General features: G+C 35.6%; 1 protein-coding gene and 1 long non-coding RNA gene across 3 annotated transcripts in view; one reads left to right on the top strand and one right to left on the bottom strand.

Annotated features, from left to right (window-relative positions):
* Mdga2 (MAM domain containing glycosylphosphatidylinositol anchor 2) overlaps positions 1–22,115 on the bottom strand; it is a 743,089-nt gene that overhangs the window by 229,860 nt on the left and 491,114 nt on the right. For both annotated transcript variants that reach the window (XM_031356255.1, XM_031356256.1), the window contains exons 4-5: positions 21,627–21,823; positions 12,520–12,652 (exon numbers count right to left, since the gene is read on the bottom strand). In XM_031356255.1, the coding sequence (XP_031212115.1) occupies positions 12,520–12,652; positions 21,627–21,823 (330 nt within the window). The remainder of the gene's footprint in view (positions 1–12,519; positions 12,653–21,626; positions 21,824–22,115) is intronic.
* LOC116080036 overlaps positions 5,879–22,115 on the top strand; it is a 36,577-nt gene continuing 20,340 nt past the window's right edge. Inside the window, exons 1-3 of the long non-coding RNA XR_004114291.1 lie at positions 5,879–5,956; positions 9,485–9,688; positions 11,766–11,800. This is a non-coding gene — a long non-coding RNA (uncharacterized LOC116080036). The remainder of the gene's footprint in view (positions 5,957–9,484; positions 9,689–11,765; positions 11,801–22,115) is intronic.

The following is a 22,115-nucleotide window of genomic DNA, read 5'->3' on the forward strand; positions in this document are numbered from 1 at the left end:
CTGAAGGTTAATAGGTATTGGCAAAATACTTTAATTGTTATTAATAACTAGAGAATGGAAAATAAAAAAGCAATATAACATTACCCATACATTTCAGGATACTAATTAGTTTTTAATACATAATGGTATGGTGATAATTTGGAAAAATAAGGTTTCACATTGTGAATGGGGCTAAACAGTGTTGCAAGAATCACCATGGAGGATCAAAATCAATAAAGATATATTTAACTTTCAGGCTACCTTGAAATGCTTTTTAGGATCCTGAATAGCACCAAAAATTATTAAATCAAGATTCATAGCTGGAGAGGTGACTCAGTGGTTAAGAGCACTGACTGTTCTTCCAGATGTCCTTAATTCAAATCCCAGCAACCACACGGTGGCTCACAACCCTCTGTAATGGGATCTGATGCCCTCTTGTGGTGTGTCTGAAGACAGCTACAGTGTACTCATATACATAAAATAAATAAATAATTCTTTTGGGCTGGAGAGATGAGTTAGCGGTTCTGAGCACTGACTGCTTTCCGGATTGTCCTCAGTTCAAATCCCAGCAACCACATGGTGCTCACAACCATCTTTCACAAGATCTGAGTCCCTCTTCTAGAATGTCTGAAGACAGCTACAGTGTACTTACATGTAATAAATAAATCTTTGAAAAAATAAAAGACCCAGAGGTATAACGACTCATATTCATCACACCATGATAGCCAAAAAATCAGGAGAAAAATTAAATTATATGGTAACTAATATATGGATATAATAAATGTATCATCTGTACCTCCAAAGCCTGTGAAGTCATATGTGCGAGCTTCACAGACCTGCTGCCAGGGCAACAGCTGCCATATTCTCAGAATCTATTGGACTCACCACCTTTACCTGCGGCCACTAAGTCAGAGTCCATATATATATATATATATATATATATATATATATATATGGGGAACATTCCTCCCTTGAGTGCTCTCTCTCTCTCTCTCTCTCTCTCTCTCTTGCTTTCCCCCTCCTCTCTCTGTTACTGCCCCCTCTCTCCCTCTCAATTAAACCTCTTACACGTGGAACTGTTTGGGCCTAGTGTGTGGTATGTTCTGATGCGACCCGCCATTCTAACACATCAATAACAAATTATATCATTCAAAATGAAAATTCCTATAATATGTGAAAACATGGATGAACTTTGAGGACATTTGTTTTTTGTAATAAAAATAAGTACTTAACACACACTATATGCTATTCTTTATAAATAGTATCTAACACATTCAACCAAATTCAGACTCATGGTGTAGATCAGTGTTTGCCTGGGTTGGAGGGAGAATGAAATGGAGCATTACTAATCAAGGGTGTTAAAGCATTAAGAAGCAAAATGAATAGCCTATGAAGATATGCAGAGCATCAGTGTACCTACAGTCATCAATGGAAAATATATATACATATTTACATATAAATTAATAGTGCATATATACATATGTGTGTGTATACACACATATGTATATATGCAGAATATTTAAGAGTACATTTCAACTTTATCTTTTGTCTCCCAAAACAAGTGAAACAGATTTACGAGTGGTATTGAAAAAAAAAAAAAAAAACGGGGATGGAAAGATGGCTCAGTGGTTAAGAGCACTAACTTGTGATGAGTGAAACCATATCACCTTTCTCAGGGTCGGCCTGAGGGTAAATACTTTTGTAGGGAGGAGTGTCTGGGATGGGGAGCTATGAAGGTAGTAGAAGCAGAGAAAGGCAGAGAGAGCCAGCCATGGCCAGGTGGAGAGAGTGGGAGCAAGGGGGAAGAAAGAGAGGCAGAAGAGAATAAGAGAGGAAGAGAGGAAGGAGGGGCCAAGCAGCCCCTTTTATAGTGGGCAGCCTACCTGGCTGTTCCAGGTAACTGTAGGGTTGGAGTCCAAACAGAATACCAGGGGTTTGGGGCATTGTACTACTGAGGCTAGTGTTAGAAGCCTGGTGCCTGGGTGGGTAGCAAACACATTCCCTACTACTTTGCAGGAACACCTGCTGGGATCCCAGGGTTTAAACCTAGCTCAACCAGAAGGTCCCACACTGACTGTTCTTTCAGAGGTCCTGACTTCAATTCCCAGCAACCACATGGCGGCTCATAACCATCTGTAGTGGGATCTGATGCTCTCTTCTGGTGTGTCTGAAGACAGCTACAGTGTACTCATATAAATAAAAATAAATAGATCTAAAACAAAACAAAACAAAACACAAAAAACAAAACAACAACAACAACAACAAAAACAAACAGAAGGAAAGGCTATAATTCCAAGTGTTGTATGTAGGTGTAGTCATTTCAGTGGATTGGATTACAAAGGCACAAAGTTGTGGTTTTCCCTGAAGAAGATGGCAGCTTGAAACCTTGGACCCTGTACTCCATGTCACTAAAGTATCCTGTTGACTTCCCATGAACACTAACTGCTGCATAATTCTGGTATTATAGGTCTAGTTCAAATGAGACTGATCCAACACTTAAGTGGCTCTATTTCTTATCTCGGGTCTTCAGACAGAATATTTACATATACTGTTCTTTGTTTTAGGACAGTGCTGCTATGTGATAAGGAAGGTGCTTAATTTTCAAATACAAAATATAGAAAAAAAGTTCAAGATGCACAAAATGGAATGTTTCTTAAGGTAATAGTAAAGAGCAATAAAACTGTCTCAAGACTATTTTCTAATGAAAGACAAAATGGTAAATCACTTATCAATTTACATCCTCTCTACACAGAAATGCATGTACATATATTCTGTCAGTACTTCATTTCCCAAAGTTACTAGAAATAAAGCTTTTACAGTCAAGTTCCAGTACATTTAATATTAATTTTAGTCAAAATGCATTTCTTATTCTTATTAGATTAATGAGCTACTGAAATATATTTGCAGAGAAAATACTTACCATTGTTTTTAATACATAAAATTTTAAGTTTTAATACATACATTTATACATACATATACACACAAACATATGTATATATACACATACATACTTATTAATCTAAAGTTGATTTCCAATGTGTTGATGTAGTAATTTGGATTTAATTCAAAAGTGATTTTTTTGATCCCTTTTCTACTGAATTATATTATAAATCTGTTCTATAATTGGACAATCAGATAGAAATAGTCTCAAATTCTGTAAGCTTTCACTTTGCATACAAAGATCTTAAGGGTTATGGGTCACTGGGTAGTTCTGCACCTATTTCTTGACAAATTTCTTCTAAATTTTGTTGTTGCTATAATTACCATGATAAACAGAAGTAAAGGATTATGGTGAATGTTTTCTGCTCATCACTTTTTCCCACTGATCATACTATCAATAGGATTTAGCAGCAAAACAAATCCACAGAGTTGAAGGAGTCAATAAAAATCATCACCTTATAGGAAATGGACAGAATCCACCAAAGCTCTTTCAAATACATGCTTTTTCACTTAGAGTTGATGAAGCTTTTATATGAGCCAGCACAGACAATGGGTGGTGGTGCACATCTGCAATCCCAGCACTTAAGCGGCAGAAGTAGGGAGACTGTGACAAATATGAGTGACTGTTATGAATGTCTACACAGTGAAGTACGGGCTTCATACCAGTCAGAACTACACAGTGAGACAATATCTTAACCACAAAAACAAAGACAAAAACAAACGAAAACAAACAAAAACACCAAAAGGAAGAAAGGAAACATAGGACACATCCACACGGAGATATCTGGGTGGTAGATGACATCACTGGGAGCCTATATTGTTCTTTGCTTGGAACGACAAGGCTTTCAAACACCTGGGACTTTCAGAGTCCAAGAGAACAGGCAATAGGACCAGCTATATGCAACAGCCATGGGTTGTTTATCTGAGTCAGTCATTTACAAAATCCCAAACCCCTCAGGAAACTAGAAGTTGCCAGACAAGTTTTAAATCAGCTGCTTGTTTAAAAATAGATAATCCAGCATTTCAGAAAATTTCTAATTTTGCCTAGAAGCATTCAGGTTTCCAACAGTCAGGAAAAACAAACAAACAAAAAGAAAGAAAAAAAAACTCATGTAATTTGAGACATGGAAGGAGGATAATTGAACTGGGACTTTCTACTGAAAAAACAACCTGGCAACCTGTGGTTTTCAGACAGTCCTCAGTGAGAGCAATCTGACAGCATAAGGGGTCCCTGGGACTGCATCTGTGAACTTTGTAATAGATGAAAAAATCATTGCACCTTCAGCAGTGTTGACTTGTGTGTCAACACGCAAATTATCGTTCTTTATGCTGTCACTGATTATATGAGCTGGAGCAGGTGTCAAAAAACCTGATAAGTGGTGTTCCTTCTCTTTGTTGAGTCTTGAAAAAAATATCAAGGGTACAGGTATACCCAAACTTCAATATATTTTTGTCTTTGTATTTTATAACTTTTTAACAAGTAAGTTTAAAATATTTACTTTCCTTAGAGAAATACCACCATTTGGGGAAAAAAAAAACTTTGGGAAAAAAAAACTGTTGCAAGGAAGAATATAATTGCACTGTTTTTATTTTTATTTATTCAATTTCAGTTGATGTTTCCCACTATCTTTACATTGAAACTCTTAAGCTGAATAAAACCTCAGATTGATAATTTTGCTAGATTACAAGCCACAAATAAATGTTTACAGATGGATTAAAGATTTGCATGTGCAGTGTGCATGTATTGCACAGAGCCTATGCCATTACGGGCTTAGGTGCACACGTATAACTAGCAGAGTGTTTCTAGACAAAAAAGTTGCACAAATTGATAGCAAGTCATAGTCCTTTCCTATCCTCCCCTGGTTCCTTTTCCTCTCTCCATTCCCCAGTCTGTGAAAACACTCTGTGGACTGAAAGTGCCCAGCTGGAAAGCTTGGACGGCCTTGGCTGATGTGGGGACTGCAGGGGGAACTGTGTCTCAGGGGCTGCAGCCTCAGGACTGGTTTTAGGCACCACAGGCTGGGGACACAATGCTTAAGAGGTTTGTTAGAAACTGGAAATGAGCAAAGAACCATACCATGTTCACAAATTTCAGTTTTAAAATACAAAAGTTATATTCTTGGGATTGAGAAAAATAAAAACCTACTGCTTCATTTGCCTTTGCCAACTCAGTGACACAGTTACTAAGTGGAGTGGTATTAAGGTTCATTTAAGGCTTTCTTCTGGTAATGCTTTCTTGGCTGCCTGGCTGACTAGACAGCTCTTAAAAGGAACTAGCTTCCAAGCCAGACAAATAGAGTTCTGTTCCTGGGTCCCAAGTTGACGAAGAAGAGAACCAACTCCTAAAAGTTATCCTCTGGTCCTTACATGTGCACTGTGGAACCCAAGCACCTTGCCACTCCTTCCACTCTCCTCCCACCCCCCCCACTACCACCACCATGAGACCCCCCACGCAGCCCCCCATAGGCGAATAATGTTTTATTATAATTAAATTCAGGTAGCATATTAAATTAAAAATAGTTACCCTGAAAAGATATGTGACCATTTTAGAAGTCTTTAACAAAACAGACTGATATTTCAAAATATTCATATGATTTTGAAAGAACATTCTGATTGATTGTTTCCATCTCTGTACATATCATATTACGGCATTTGATTGACCAATTTGCCCTTGTACTTTTTTTTTTACCATTTATCATTTTTTTTTAAATTATTGCATCTTCTAGGAAAGTTACTATTGATAAGGTATGTTTTTTTAGGAATTTACAGTCTCAAAATAAATGCGAATACCAGGGATGTAAAAAATTTATTGGGAGTACAATAAAATACACAGGTAGAGGGAGAACCCAGCAACTTGCAAACTTTCTGTTACTATGGCAATAGAATTTTGGAAAATCTGGGTCATCTTGTTGCTGTGGAAACTCTCAGGTAGAGTAAAGTTGAAACCTCATAATGACCATTACATTTTCTCCTCCAATTGACGGCGAAGCCATCATCTATGTTTTCCTATATCTGAAGTTGCATTAGTGAGACTGGGGTACATTCAGGTTTGATTACCTTAGGAAATGAGAGAGCACTTAGATGGAGGATCTAGTGTATATTGACAACCTTGTGTGTTTCCTCTTTGCTTGATGAACTCTTTTTTGTCTTTTATTAAAAATAGATTTTTTTTCTCACTTAATATATCCCAATTACGGTTTTCCCTCCTGCTTCTCCTCTCAATTCCTCTCCCAATTCCTCCTCCCACTTCCTCTCCCAATTTCTGTTTTGCATTAGAACAACAGGCTTCCATGGGATAATAATAGAATAAAATATATAAGACAAAACAACACCTAACACGTGGGACAAAAACTAACAGAAGAAAATGGCCTAAGAAAAGGCACAAGATCTAGTGGAGGCTCGATGACTCAGGGTAGGGGAATGCCAGGGCGCTGAAGCAGGAGTGGGTAGGCAGGTGGGGGATCACCCTCATAGAGGCAAGGGGAGTAGAGAAGGGATAGGGGGCTTGTGGAGGGGAAACTGGGAAAGGAGATTACATTTGAAATCTAAATAAGTAAAATAACCAATAAAAAAGATTAAAAACAAGAAAGAAAAGAAAAGGCACAAGAAGTAGATATAGATGGAGAGACGCAGTCATTATAGCACATTAAGGAATCACATAAAAATAAACTTAAAGCCACAATATTTATGTAAAGGACCTGTAGAGTAAAAAAATATAGAAAGTACATAAATGATAATAGTAATAGTAATAATTAATAAGATAAAAATTTCAAAAAGCTTGATATAAAATTATGAGACAAAGAACTTTTAAAGATTGCTTTGAGTTTGTTTCCTGTTGGATACATAAGTGTAACTCTTTATATTAAAAAATTAAGTCAAGAACAGGTCACAGAATTATACATATTGTGTTAATTTCTGTAGATTTTTGTGGACAATGGTATTCGCATGTATGAGAATAGTTCATTGATAATGGCCATAAAGCATGGTCATGAGCTTTTTTCAGACTAGCCATTAGTGAACGAAAGAACAATCCCAGCAAATTTTGAGATTTTCTTTACCATTGTAGTTTGATTGATGATTGCGATCACATTTTCTTCTACTATTTAGATTGTAAATCCTATTGTAAATATTATTTGCTGAGTATTTTCTATGTATCAGATACTTTTATGTTTTATATATCTAGAATTTATTACCTATTAGAGCATACTGTGGACATTTTTGCTTTTGATATCCCTAATTTTAAGAAGCTTAAAAACAGCCAAACCAACCCCTGCCTAAGACAGATGCAGATACTTACAACCAGCCATTGCACTGAGCTCAGGGACCCCTAGGGAAGGGCTAGGGGAAGGGCTAAAGACGCTTTCTCATAGGAAAAAAAAACAACAATATGAATTAACCAGACCCCTCAAAGCTCCCAGGGACTAAGCCACCAAACAAAGAACATTTATGGTCTGGTCCATGGCCCCTATGTGGAGCTCAGGATTGCCTTGTCTGGCCTCAGTTGGAGGGGATGCACTGGGTATGTGGAGGCTTGATGCCCCAGAGAAAGGAGATGCTAGATGGGTGTGGTGGGAGTGGGTGGGTGGGTGAGCACACTCTTAGAAGGCAAGGGGAAGTTAGATGGGTTGGGGGGCTCTTGGAAGGGGGCTAGAAAGGGGGATAACATTTGAAATGTAAATAAATAAAACAATTTAAAAAAAGAAAGGAAAAACAGTAGACAAATAATGTCCTTAAGCTTACAGAACTAGAATTTGCATTCTAAATTTCTGAATCAAAACACAAAAATGGACAATATCCCACCCCATGGGAGCCCCGTTGAGAAGAGAGAGGGATTTATATTTTAGCCTTAATGACTTAGTACTCATTACACAGTTCAGAGTGGATTCAAACTCTTCATAATCCTCCTGCCTCAGCATCACGAACAGTGAGATTGCAGGTGTAAAACATGATGCCTGATCAGGAAAAAAATCTTATTGCCAGTCTAACAACAGTTACTATTAAATATTGGCATCTGTACTGGTAAACTCAATTGTTGCAGGTAGCATCAATTACTCATTTCTGATATCATAAAAGTTCTAGTATTCAAAGGTTAAAAAACACAAGTCAAAACTTTTCCTAGTATTTCATATATTAAATTAAAAACATAAAGAAACTATAACCACAAAGTGCACACTTCACTGTTACATAATGGTGCTATTAGCATCTTGACCCTACCTTTAAAAAATAATGATCTTGATAGTATAAAATAATGGCTGTCTTTCTTAGGATTCAGCCTTCTTCTCTTATCTAAGAGTTACTTTCTTCCTATTTTCCCAAAACAAAGTATATAAGGATATATAAAAAGTCATAATAGAGTTCTATTTTGAAATGAACTAATAGAAATAAAACAAAATGTAGCTAATGTTTAATAAGTGTGGCACTGACCTAAGAATATCTTTTTAATTGGATATTTTCTTTATTTGCATTTCAAATGTTATCCACTTTCCCAGTCCCCCCACCCTCAGCCCCGAAACCTCCTATCCCACCCTCCCTCCCCTGCTTCTATGAGGGTGTTACCTCAACCACCCACCAACTCCTGCTTCCCTGTCCTGGCATTCCCCTATACTGGGGCCCTTCACAGAATCAAGGGCCTCCCCTTCCACTGATGCCTGACAAGGACATCCTCTGCTACATATGTGGCTGGAGATATGGGTCATTCCATGTGTACTCCTTGGTTGGTGATTTAGTCCTTGCGAGTTCTTGGGGGGCGTGTCTAGTTGGTTGATATTGTTGTTCTTTATACAAATAAGATGATGTGTAGGTCTTTCATTCCATGTCGCTCAGGGGAAAGCCATGTGACTACCTAAGGATGGCAACTCAGGAAGACAGCTCTTACTAGAAGCCAACTGTTAAGAAGACTTTGATCCTGCAATTGGTAGCCTCTAGAATCATGAGAATACATATTTCTATTGTTTGTGCCTCCCAGTGTGTGGCATCATGCTAATGCAGCCTATCCAGGCAGGTACAAGACACCCTCCTTTCTGTTCTAGGTATATCTCATAAAACCAGTCTTTCAAATACAAATGGTGGTTGATAAGATAACATACCCAGATTCCAGTCAGCAATAATTATCACTTAGATTCTGTGATGGCCAAGTGAATTCAGTAACTTAGAAAAGAAAATAAGAAATAAACAACCGGGCTGGCGAGATGGCTCAGCTTGTAAGAGCACTGACTGCTTTTCCAAAGGTTCCAAGTTCAAATTCCAGCAACCACATGGTGGCTCACAACCACCCATAATGAAATCTGATGCCCTCCTCTGGTGTGTCTGAAGACAGCAACAGTGTACTTACATATAATATTAAATAAATCTTAAAAAAAAAAAGAAATAAACAACCTTGGCTAAGGAAAGTGGCTAAGGTTAGTGTTTATGTATAAGAGCAAAATTCCCAATACTTCTTTCTCTTGCTCTTAAATTGTCACCTTTGATAATGTGGATATCATACAAAGAAGTGTTTATATATTTTATTTCATAGCTTTGGATATTAAATTGCAACAACTAAAATAGTATCATTCTCTAAACATAGAAGACCACCATGGAAAGAGCAGATCCTACGAAGATTTATATTCCCTTGCAAAGCTGATTGTGACTGAGCTCTGAGTTACACTACGTAAAATAATGGCAGATCCCAAGCACAAGAGATGTTTTCCTTAAAACCTTTGCTTCTGTGAAAATTGATGAACAGATTGGAGAATATGAGAGAGAGACAGAGAGGCAGAGATGGAAAGAGGTGGGTGAGGAGGTGCAAGGAAGAAGGAATTGAGGGAGGAGGAGAAGGAAGAAGAAACTGATGAGAAAGAGATGGAGGAGGTGTGAGAGTTCAGTACATGTTCACACAGTAGCACTTTTGTAATGCATCACTCTCTTGATGTAATCCTCATCTAAGGAAGGCATCTTAATTAGGTAATTTTTATAAATGCGAAGGCTGTGTAGACTAAATCAAGGGATCTATATAATTAAGTAAAATTAGCCCCACCTGCCTTGTTTCTTCATAGCCTTCTTCATCACCCCGTAGGCGGGCACAAAACATGTTTTTCATCCTAATATAGGTAGCTACTTAATTCTTATTTGGCATTGAAATCATGAGGCATCAACATATAAGTGACTGAAATACATTAAAATAAATGAAAAATTTATCATAATTTCTATGTACCCTTAGGTTGTAGATACATATTTTAAATAATTTGTACTTTGCTACCATAATTGTGATCATTTCAAAATACACATATTTATTGAGATTATAAATTTACAAATTTAAGGGGACTTATTTTAGTCAGCTGTGATAAATAAAAGTACATCAGTAGTTTAACAGAAAAGGGATAATACAATTTTTCTTCAAGACGAGACAATAACCATCAAGTCTGGAATAGGTCACAAGTCACTTGGTCATTGAGAGTGACAGGAAATAAACAAATATGCTGCTTTATCATTTTTGTATAAAATGTTATGAATGAGTATATAATAGGGTTAACACAATCTGGCTAATGTAATTTATAATGTAGTGCAATGGAATATAATATACAATAATACTACTGTGACAAGACACATTCTAATAGTGTCACCATTAAGGATCCAAAATTATTGAACACTTCCCTTAGCTTGATATAGAATTGAACTGCAATGCTAATTCATTCTGGGAAAGCCAAGACAACCCACTGTTGTTTAATCTGTAGATGACTCTGCCATTTCAGAGGATTTATAGATGCTGCACTAGCAGCTCCATTTCTTTGACAAAAGCTCATATATCAGAATGCAGTGAGTTCATTAAAACATTTTGAATTAAAAAACACTACCTGTTGTCCAAAAGCAATGATTTAAACTTTTCTCAATGTCTGTATTTCTAGGTCTCACAACAAAATCCTGCTTCAGTAGGTATAAACCAAACCCAGCAATCTAGTCAAGGGGAAATGGCTTTGTTTTAAGAATTTTGAAGAACTGTTACCACTGATGGTATTTCTATGTTAGCTTGCTGTGTGTCTTGGGCACTTTGTAAACAGGCCTTTAGATTGATGCTCAACTGTACTATCTTTACCCATCTACTAGGGAGTAGTTCCATTTTACTTTGTTTTTGTTTTGTTATTTTCTCCATGGATCACCTGACTTCTAAAACACACACACACACACACACACACACACACACACACACACACACACACACTATTGATGGAGGATATAATTTATCCTCACCCTCACTTACCACCCATGACATCAGCACTCTTATGATGAGGCTGAACACAGATACAGAGAATAGGCCAGAAATCAATATTTGCAGTACAAAAGCCAAAACAAGAGACTCTGTCCTAAAACAAGGTGGAAAAAGAGACCAGACCCCAGCAAAGCTGTCCTCTGGCATTTCTATGTGCAATGCACGAATACACTCACACTCACACAATCTCTCGCCTATACAGACATGAATAAATAAATACCCTTGATAAATATAAAAACTAGATTAAGGCAACAGAGAATCACTAAAATGTAGATCATTCAAAATACCAGAGTAATAGCAATACCTTCTATGCTAGTTTTAGAAATTAAAAATTAAATTTAAATAATATATATATAAAGTTAGAATAATTTACAGTATATTTTATGACAAAAACAATATAATACAGTTAGTAATATATTATATTTTTTATAATATGCTGTTTCCATTCTTCAAAAAATGACTTGAAGTCTTATATGCTTTATGATCATTAGGATTATATATTTCTCTTTTTTCTGAAGCATATATTCCATGAAGTGTTTTGCATCCTCATTAATAAAGCTGTCTTTTCCCTTACACATTATTTTTATATTTTATTCTACAGACTTTCATCAGGTGCTTAAGGCAGTACTTCCTATGGTAAGTCCATTGGCCTATATACCTACATATACAAATTCTTAATCAAGTAGGAGTTCAAGAAATTCAAATGAATGAATAAATGATCAAACAAATAACAAAATAGACATTTAAAGCTTTAGCAACTTGTTGGAAGAAATACAAAAGTAGAAATGTACTTTGGAAAATATTTTTATAAAATCTTAACTCTAATATTTTCACTAAATACTCTGGCTGGAATTTGCTGAGTAGTTCTTTGCTAGGAAAGAAATAATGTGTGTTCTAAATGTTTTAGACACATCAACACATTAATTCTTTCTTGTACAAAAGTACCATCTTGGTAAAAACTATTTGAATTTACCCATTATGATTTTTATTTGACAAATAGCATTGTAAAAGAGTTTTACTTTGCTTTGCAACCATAAAGCGTTCTCAGCAAATTAGATGATAAATTTCTATATAAAGAATCCAATAGTCCTCCAAATCTCTTTAAATGATATATAGGGTCATTTGTGAAAATTTATGACCACAGTATTTTAAGACACTAGAATTCTCTACATTTCACACATGATAACATATAGTTTCTTCCAGTTATTTTTCCCCTATTGCTTTGTTACAAGCTTTGATAAAAGATGACTTCTTTCTGTATCTGTAGTTACCAATTGGCCTGTAAGAAGGCTCAAAAGTTTTCTATCAACTAGTTGTGAAAAACATACATATAAAATATAGTGACAGGTCCATACCGGTTTTATTGGAAAGTCTGAAAGACACCATCTTGTCTGGAATGTTACACACGTTCCTCACTGAAGCAATGCAGCTGTAGTTAGCATAATCCTGAGGTCGGAGATTTTTTAGCTTTAAGATCTTTGTTTCCCCCTGAAATTGGAGAATAGGTCATTAGTCCAGGTCAGTGCTAACCAGAAGGAATGTACTGAAATATGGCATTACAATTCATTAAATCATATTATTATTAGAAGAATGTGTCCTAAATGTGATTAAGAAACATTGCACTTAAGAATAATACTGGAATATGCTTAGAGGTAAAAACTAACAGGCAACAATGAAAATTCATAATGTTTTCTTTGTAAACTTGCTTCCTAGGGGAGGAAAGCTACTTCTGGCAGTAGTTATGCAAATTATTATGCAAAGCTTTGACTAGTACACTTAATAATAGAGGTTATTTAACAATCACCACCGTCTAGTGTAGGCTTCAACAGGAAACACTATTGTAAAACAGGCTTCTGGAGACGACCCAACACATGAAACACTGGTTTTACAGCAAATTAGAGAAGATTTAATGATAGACCATTATATCGATACACATAAATATTTGGTATAGTTGAACAATGTCAGACAACAGACTGAACAGTGACTGGAGGAAGTTTTAAGACGTTTCTTGATCATTATTGTCCTTGCTGGTTTAACACAGAAGCTCAGGGTTAGCTCTTCCGTGTGAATGTGGAGCAGTGCAGATAGTTCGAACTCAGAAGTGGTCACTATACCTTATTGATCAGGAATGACTGGAGAAGTATTGGATGAAACTGCTGCAAGTATGAAGACAACCGACAACCAATGTCCAGAGTAGAAATGATTCTCTTGTTCAAACCAGGCCAGAGTCCTTGGAATTCCTTTGACTCTTGGAAAACCTTCTCTGACCCTCCTCAAAATAGTTCCTCTGTTAAGGAATGTATTTTTCATGACAGAATAGCTCCCAATGGTGTCCTATCTGGGGGAACTTTTACAATATTATTTTTCTATTTCATATATTCAGTTGAGAAGGCCAATGTGTTTCCTTTTTCCTTTTCTTTGCTTAAATATCATCATTTAACAATTAAAAAAAATCATTGGTTACTTTGTTATTTACATTTCAAATGTTATCCCACTTTCAGGTTTCCTCTCTGAGAACCCCCCCCCATCCTACCCACCATCCCCCTGATTCCATGAGGGTGCCCACTCCTGCCCCACTGCCCTAGCATTCCCCTACAATGGGGCATCAAGCCTTCACAGGACCAAGGGGCTCCCCTCCCTTTGATGCCAGACAAGGCTATCCTCTGCTACATATGCAGCTGGAGCCATTGATCCCTCTGTGTGTATTCTTTGGTTGGTGGTTTAGTCCGTTGGAGCTCTGGGGGGTCTGGTTTGTATTAAAAATCACCAGACATCCAATATTCAAGTATGAACAGATGTGCTGTGGGGCTTAACACAGAAAGCAAAGCACGGCTCTTATCCAGACACAGATGTCTCCATATGACGTGGAAATTCACAACCGTGACCGTGGCATCATGCTAACAATCCCTCCATTCATGATAAATTTCAACTTTAAATCATTAATATATATGACATTTTCCTCAGTCTAAATAAATAAAATTCTGTTTTATGATTGATATTGTGGAATAATCACTACAGCTAAGCTAGAGAAGACTCCCATCACCTCACACACACGTTACATTTTTACTTTTCTTAAAATGTGAAACCTAATCAGTCTCCCTGCTATGTCACTTGAGTTGTTTTTTGCCTTGTTTTAGGAAAGATTTCACATTGCACTTTTAAAGAACAAAGGTCCTGTGCAAACATAAAGGGGAATCAATATAGTTTTATAATGTAGCTAACCATGTTCGCTTGTGACTGGGCTATCATGTATCAAGCATAAAATGCCTTGAAAAATGTGTTTAGCTATCTAGAAAATAAAAAAAAAAATAAAATCTTTACACTTGAAATAGTTGATCCAGGTTAGTTTTTTAAAAAGTTGTATTTATTTCTTGTGTGTGCGTGCGTGCATGCATGCGTGCGTGCGTGAGTGCGTGCGTGTGTGAGCTTGCGTGCGTGCTTGCGTGCGTGCGTGCGTGCGTGCGTGTGTGTGTGTGTGTGTGTGTGTGTGTGTGTGTGTGTCTCTGTGTGTGTGCGTTTATGGGCAGGTATGTGTATGGCTGTGTGTATATGCAGGACATAGAAGAACTTGCAGGAATTTGCTTCTCTCTTTCCACCACCTAAGGCCTGGGCAAACTCAGATGATCAGGCCTGACAGCAAATGCCTTTACCTGCTCAGCCACCTCACCAGTCCTTAGCTCCCTTCCCTCGGATGTTTACTGCTTATGATATCTTTATCTATTTATTTATTTATTTTTACTCCTGGAAACAGGTAAGTGTGGGCTGAGCCTCTACTCCCATTTTGACCCCTTACTTTGTCCAGGTTCCATAGCTAGCACATTGTGTTTCTGAGTTTCTACTGAAAACTCTGTTTTTCTCCCAGTCTCACTATTCAGAGACCCCCCCTCAGCTCTGGATAGATACTTGTCTCTCACTGTCCAAAATTTGGCTTCAACACATGCTTTGGATACTTCACTCACATTGAAATTTAACATATCTGCAAATGAACTTGACATGCATTTCTCTTAAGCATAAGTTCTCTACCTGGGAGTTACAATCCCCAAAAGACAAGTGAAAAACCCAGATATTTATATAAAGATTTATAAAAGTAGCAAAGTTATGAAATACCAATAAAGATAATTTTATGGTGTCACTACAACATAAGTAACTATAATAAAAGGTCTCAGCACTAAGAAGGTTGAGAACCCCTGCAAATATGCATCATATGTACAGAATCTCCTTTGACTAGCTCTTTCATTGGCACTTAAACATGTTCCATCACAAATTATCCTTCTTCATTTACTTTTAATTGTAATCCTGTAACCATACAATCACTTGACAAACTCTTAAATATATGCAGTAGATTTAGAGCTTATATGGAGGTAAGTAAAAAATATTTTAACCATTTTCTTTGAATTACTGCTGCATAATTGAGAAATAGCAATTATATGTATTTAAAATATACCATGCTTTGTTTTCATCGACCTTTACATAATAAGATAAAAAAACCAACCAAGCTAACTAAACATCACCTTACAAAGTTGTTCATTGTTTTGAATCTCTTAGATCTATCTATTGCAGATTATATAACATGCATCCATCCATCCATCCTCCATCCATCCATGCATCTACCTGTCTGTTTGTCTATGTATGTATGTATGTATGTATGTATGTATGTATGTATGTATGTATCTATCTATCTATCTATCTATCTATCTATCTATCATCTATCATATCTATCTACCTATATATCATATATATATCATTTCCTACCTATCATCTATCTATCTATCTATCTATCTATCTATCTATCTATCTATCTATCTATCTATACTATAAATGTATCAGGAGAGGAGAAAAAGTCTAGCTATATAGCTCAACCTTGCCTGAAGCAATCCTCATGATCAAAGCTTTACTACAGGTATGTGAAATCATGCTTGTGGATTCCCTGTTTTTTTAAGATGAAATCATATTATTCTATCTCCATGCTAAATCATATGGATAATTTGATGTTTTAATAGGTAAACAGATAATGTCTCTGTTTCATTGTTTCATACCCTAAAAAAACATCTACTGACCCCTCTCTGTGTTTTATTACCTCAGAGTTATCAGTCCCAAGGCTTCTATGTGCTTGGTCTGGGAATCACTTGATTGGGTTTTCCTTTGTGCAACATTGCATCATTATCTCCTTGCTGACCTGGTCCCATTATGTGATGGCTTTTTGGTGACTTTATCCCATCTGCCCCCATTTGAAAACGATATCAGATGTTGTACTTCTTCATAAACTTGCTTGTGCATGACTTCTTGACCTCCAAATTGCCTATCTTCCTTATCATCGGATCAAGTGATTCTTCCTTTTAGGATCCTGTCACAATAGGCCAAGCTAGTGTTTGGGTTGAAGTGCTATTTTAAGACTTACAAAATTCTTGCTACTCTGAAATAATTGTGACTCTATCATGAAGGATGGCCCAGTTATTACTATGGTGGAAAGATCTATATCTCAGTTAGCTTTTATGCAGAAATTAGGAGTACAATGGGCACATAACAGATCAGAGAAGTGATTCCTTATCTGATTTCTCTATGGTTTTACCATCCAGTGATTGGAAGGCTGATCTAGAATAGCTTAGATGAGGATTACTTTCTATAGCTGAAAATCAAGATCCCAAAGGGAGTGAAACTATAGAGTCCACAGAAAAATAATTCCGTAAGGTAATATGCAAGGATAATCTATACACTTGTGAAGAGAAGAGGTGCTGGTAAGTAATGTTAATTTGTTGGATGACTAAAAGTAATTACAGGCTGAACTCTGACATGTTTTTACCTCATACATTTAATTCACTACACTCATTAAGGGATAAAAACAATTTTATGGTTTATAAAGTAAATTTATTTGCCTGTGTGTGTGATTGTATGTGTGTGAGGGAGAGTGTGCATACAAGCATGTGTATGTACTTGTTCTGCACACATGCACAGTTTCAAATGTCATCTATATAAATATACTATTCTATGATATTAAGATTATTTTGGCATGTGAAATTCTACAATTTTTAAAAAAGAATTTTGATTTATCATCTAATTATATACTTAGCCTAACTACCTTTATTGTAACTAATTACATAATCGATATAAATATGTTAAGTCTGACAATGAGTTGATGTAATTAAAATATACAAGATGATCTCGTGAACAATTTTGCAAACACTATAGAAAATGACAATTAAATAAATATACAACTTCTAAAGTTGAAATTCACATTTTTTTGGCAATCAATCACACAGAAATTTTATAATTAAGTTTTAAAAGTATCTTGTACTTGTCAATAAATATAATCCATTTGAAACTGTTTTAGGAAATAGAAAAGAATATTATTATATATTAGCCTGTGGCTTTTCCAATGTTGACATTTTCTAATAAAAAATCTATAACTGTTAATGGTATATTCAGTTATTTTCAAAATAGACTAGACATTTAAAACATTTGTTTCCAATATATATTATTATCCTGAGCTACTGAAAAAAACATACAGTCTCCAATTTATATTAACTTATACCCGTTTAATATATATAAATATGTACATATATACATATATATTATATATTGCATGTGTGCTTTCCCTTTCAGCATTATGTGAAAAAAAGTGAAAGGATAATTATTCCTCTTAAACTTATTATGTGGCTAAAGTTTCATTTCAGCCTCAAAAATACATGCCAATTTCATTATGGATATAAGTACAAGTTATTTATATAACTATAAATAATATTTGTTCTCAAGAGGATTGTGAATTATTCAGTTCAAATTGATTTTGTTATTAGCCTTTATGCATAGGCATAAAAGATAGAGCGATCTCATCATCTTCAAAATTATTTTTTATTAAAAATAAGATTATTTGACAGCATTAGTAGAGAAAATTTGATAACTTTCATAGAAATTTAGTTTCCTAACATTAAAAGCATAAATGGTTGCTGGGTGGTAGTGGCATGTACATGCCTTTAATCCCAGCTCTTGGGAGGCAGAGGCAGGCAGATTTCTGAGTTCAAGGCCAGCCTGGTCTACAGAGTGAGTTCCAGGACAACCAGAGCTATACAGAGAAACCCTCTCAAAAAACAAAACAAAACAAAACAAAACAAAAGCATAAGTGGTATATGACCTTTCCTCTGAATCCTTATCCAGCATTTTCCTATTCTGCCCACCCATTTCCACAGTGAACCTTCTCCACATTGACAAATCAGTCTAGTGTTTCTCAAGCATGGAAAATCATCAGGAAATCCCTTTGCTTGATTATTAATTTTGATACCACTGTTTGTCTTTTGCATGTCCCCATAACATTTTGTTAGCTTTTATTTTAACTTTTATTTTCACTCCACAATCCTCTGTCCCTTAATCACTTTCATATACATCAATGATGTTAGGAAGACTGGAGCCTTGCCTCAACCTTTACATTTTTTGGCAAAGGCCTTTCCATAGCCTGTACATGGCAGATCAAAGTTACATTTTTGAAGTTTAAACCACAGGAGTCCTAAACTATAGAACTAAAGAACTCTACAGTGTTTTGTCTGCATCCTCCATCATAGATGTTCATTGGGTTTAACAGTCATTGTTATGTTACTAGAAAATGGGACCTTCACAGGGCCTTACTGCAATGTGTATAGCCTCATAAATAAATCAATCCCTTTATTTTAGAAGTAGGTATTGACTTTGTAATAAAAGTGTGCTTTTTTTGTGTGTTCCTTCACTGTGTTACAATGGACCTAGAATGAAATTTCTAGTCTCGAGGATTGTGAAAAAGTATTTTTAAAATTAAGTACTCAGATGGTCATTACAGTAGCAGAGCATGAATTAAGACATGTTCTAATATAAACATTGTCAATATTGAAAGATCGTTATTCATAAAATATTCTTGGCACACAATGGATGTGAAGAAACCAATGCAAGATAAACACATATGCATATATGTATATCTTATAATATATATGTATAATAAAATGATCACTAAAAGAACAATAGAATATGAAAGAACAAAGTCATCACTCAAAGGAAATATGGCCTTACATGATATTTTAAGAGTATAACATAATTAATTTAAATCTAATGTAGTATTCTAGGTGGAAGAATAATTGATGTTCTTAGCTCCATCATAAAGATCTGTATAATTAGTTTACAGTATGTGATATTTTTAACTTTCTAGTGCAGAGAAAAAAGTTGATCAATTTGTGAATTATAACATGACCAAAGTTCTCATATTCAAACAAACAAACTTAATCAATTCTGTTGCTTTCTATCATTACACAATGACTGCAAAATCGCAGTACTTTCAACTATTGTTGGCAATTACCAGCTACAAATGAGGCCATTGCTGGCTGCTAAGTAGGCTTGTAGGTAAAAATGTTCTCCTTATCACTTTTTTTCTGTACTATAACATGTTCTTGAAGGTTAGAATTAGACCTGAATGTCTCAATCTATTGTAATTTTCATCAGTTAGCACAATTTCAAAGAAACAGAATAGTCTGCAACTCTTCACTTGTAAAATTATATAAAATGTTATGGGCTACAGAATCAATCCTACATAAGCTCTAGATTCAAGCAAAGTTTCAAAATGGTTGCCCACAGTGAAAATAGAGACACAGAGTATGTGTACATCTTCCATCTCTATAGGACTTATCAGTTTTTAATTCAGTCTCCAAGTTAGAATCACATATTCTTTTTACCCCATTATTTTCATCAGTCATTTACATTTGAGATGCCTGTGATAAAGCAGAATAAGTATGATCCAGTCAATGAAGAAACCATGGGCTTCCACTAGAATACATGACTTTAGTCCAACTCATGATGTAATATTTCTTTACAGGAATGTTATTTTAGAACATATTATGACCAAATTTTATGTACATCATGTATATGTGTACAGATATGTATATAATCCAAATGAAGTTGTGATAGTTGGAGGTGATATTATTCTCCCTCTCGCTAAGTCCTATCGACTAAGAAAAATCTCATCACTAAACAAGAGAAACCTCCTTTGTAGCTTTTGTCCAGAGGATTCCAAGAGATACTCCAAACAATGTAGATATCTCTGTTGTCCATGCCTTCCTCCTAGAAATTGAATGTAAGTCCCTACTAGGAAAGACACAATGTAGTTTGGACACAGGGCTACAAGGAATCCATGGATCTAATTGGAAAACTTCCAACATCAGGACTGGCTTTCATACTATATGAAAATGCTACACAATCTGCTAAGGGAGAAAGGCAACCTCTATTCCTATACAGCTGTGATGCCTATAAACCAGAACAATGACCAGCAAAGCAAGATATACACAAAGGTATAATAGTGGCACTTATAACTTGGAGGTTACCAAGAGCTCTCTAATTAGACTTTAGGATTCTTACCATGAGGGATCCCATGCCTGGTGCCTGAATCATAGCCAACTATTGTGAGATAGTGAGGTCATTGATCTTACAGAACTAACTAATGCCACTTAATTAATTATAATTACTAACTTCCTTCTAAATATATAAAGGTAGAAATAAGTGTACTTCAAAAAAGATTAACTTTCCAACAGATAGAAATCATCATAGAAATGAACAACCAGTCAAAATGCACTGAACATGGATCTCCAGGCCCAGTTGATACATCTATAGCCCAGTCGTTACAGCTTAGGCTCAGTGTACATTATGGAAGAGGGGTGGGGAGAGCCATTAAATCAAGAAGTCAGCTGTGAAATGTGTCTTCTAGAAATAAAAGAGAAACTACTCCCAGAATTTAACAACATGGGTGCCTAAACAAAACCCAAAGGCAACAGTAACATAGATGCTAAGGTAGAAGTGGAAAAATCTCATTGGCCCTAACCTTAGACCAGATCTACAGGCAAATGCTGACTACTGGAATAGGGAGAATTAATCTTCCACAGTGGTGAAGTCCCTAACTAGTGATCCAATATCAAGTGGTCAAAACTGAAAATATATGTGTACAAGCAACACTAAATGGACATATTAGATTATATTTATGGACATATTTTTGCCTATCTATCTATCTATCTATCTACCTATCTATCTATCTATCTATCTGTCTGTCCATCTATCTGTCTGTCTGATTATGGTGATTATAAGAAAAGGCATTTATTATATTATATATTAACTATGTTATTGCAAGTTGGAATATCACAATTATTCTTTTAAAATGTTTTCAATCAAACTTGTCATTGAAGTGTGAAGTCACACTTTTTCAAAGGACCTGGGTAAATGTATGGCTAAAGAAATATGTCAGGGTACATTGACTTTAATATTATTTCAGGAATCAGCATTCAACATATAAACAAGTTGTCTTTTATATCTAAACTGGCTAACTTTCCAATCAAATAAATATTGTTTCACAAAAGAGTATATTTGGAGAAAATGTCTTTTCAAATAGCTATATAGTATTGAATTTTGCCAGAGTCAAGAAATTATCACAGTCAGCTGGGTAGGAATACTGTTAACAATCTCTTACCTGGGTAAAGAAGGGCTCATAAATCTCCACTCCTTTGTCAGATCCTTGTAGCAACACCTCTTGGCCACGTCTCCAGCTATAGCGCACAGGGGGGTTGGAATTGGCCACACATCGGAGGAACACTGTTCTCTCATAGTAAAATTGTTCTTTAGCTTCACCTATACTTTGATGAACAGTTACTACTGGATCATCCAAGTCTAGAAGAAATAAAAAACAGGCAAGTGAAAATATTACAAAATGCACAACTTGTAAATGTTGCACACTTATGTAACACCTGGCTAAAGACGCATTCTTCGAATGATCGAGGAGACTGTAAGTACTTAAGTAAGCTTACTAAACTCATTAGCAAAAAATTTCCAACTTATAAAAATTGATAGTTTTGTCTTCAGATTTGTTGAGACAGTACAAAAGTTCTTAGATTTTTCTTTCTTTTTTTTTTTTTCCTTTTTCTTTTTTTTTTTCTTTTTTGGCTTTTTTTGAGACAGGGTT

This window comes from Mastomys coucha, unplaced genomic scaffold (assembly GCF_008632895.1).
Source record: "Mastomys coucha isolate ucsf_1 unplaced genomic scaffold, UCSF_Mcou_1 pScaffold6, whole genome shotgun sequence".
Lineage (NCBI taxonomy): Eukaryota > Metazoa > Chordata > Mammalia > Rodentia > Muridae > Mastomys > Mastomys coucha.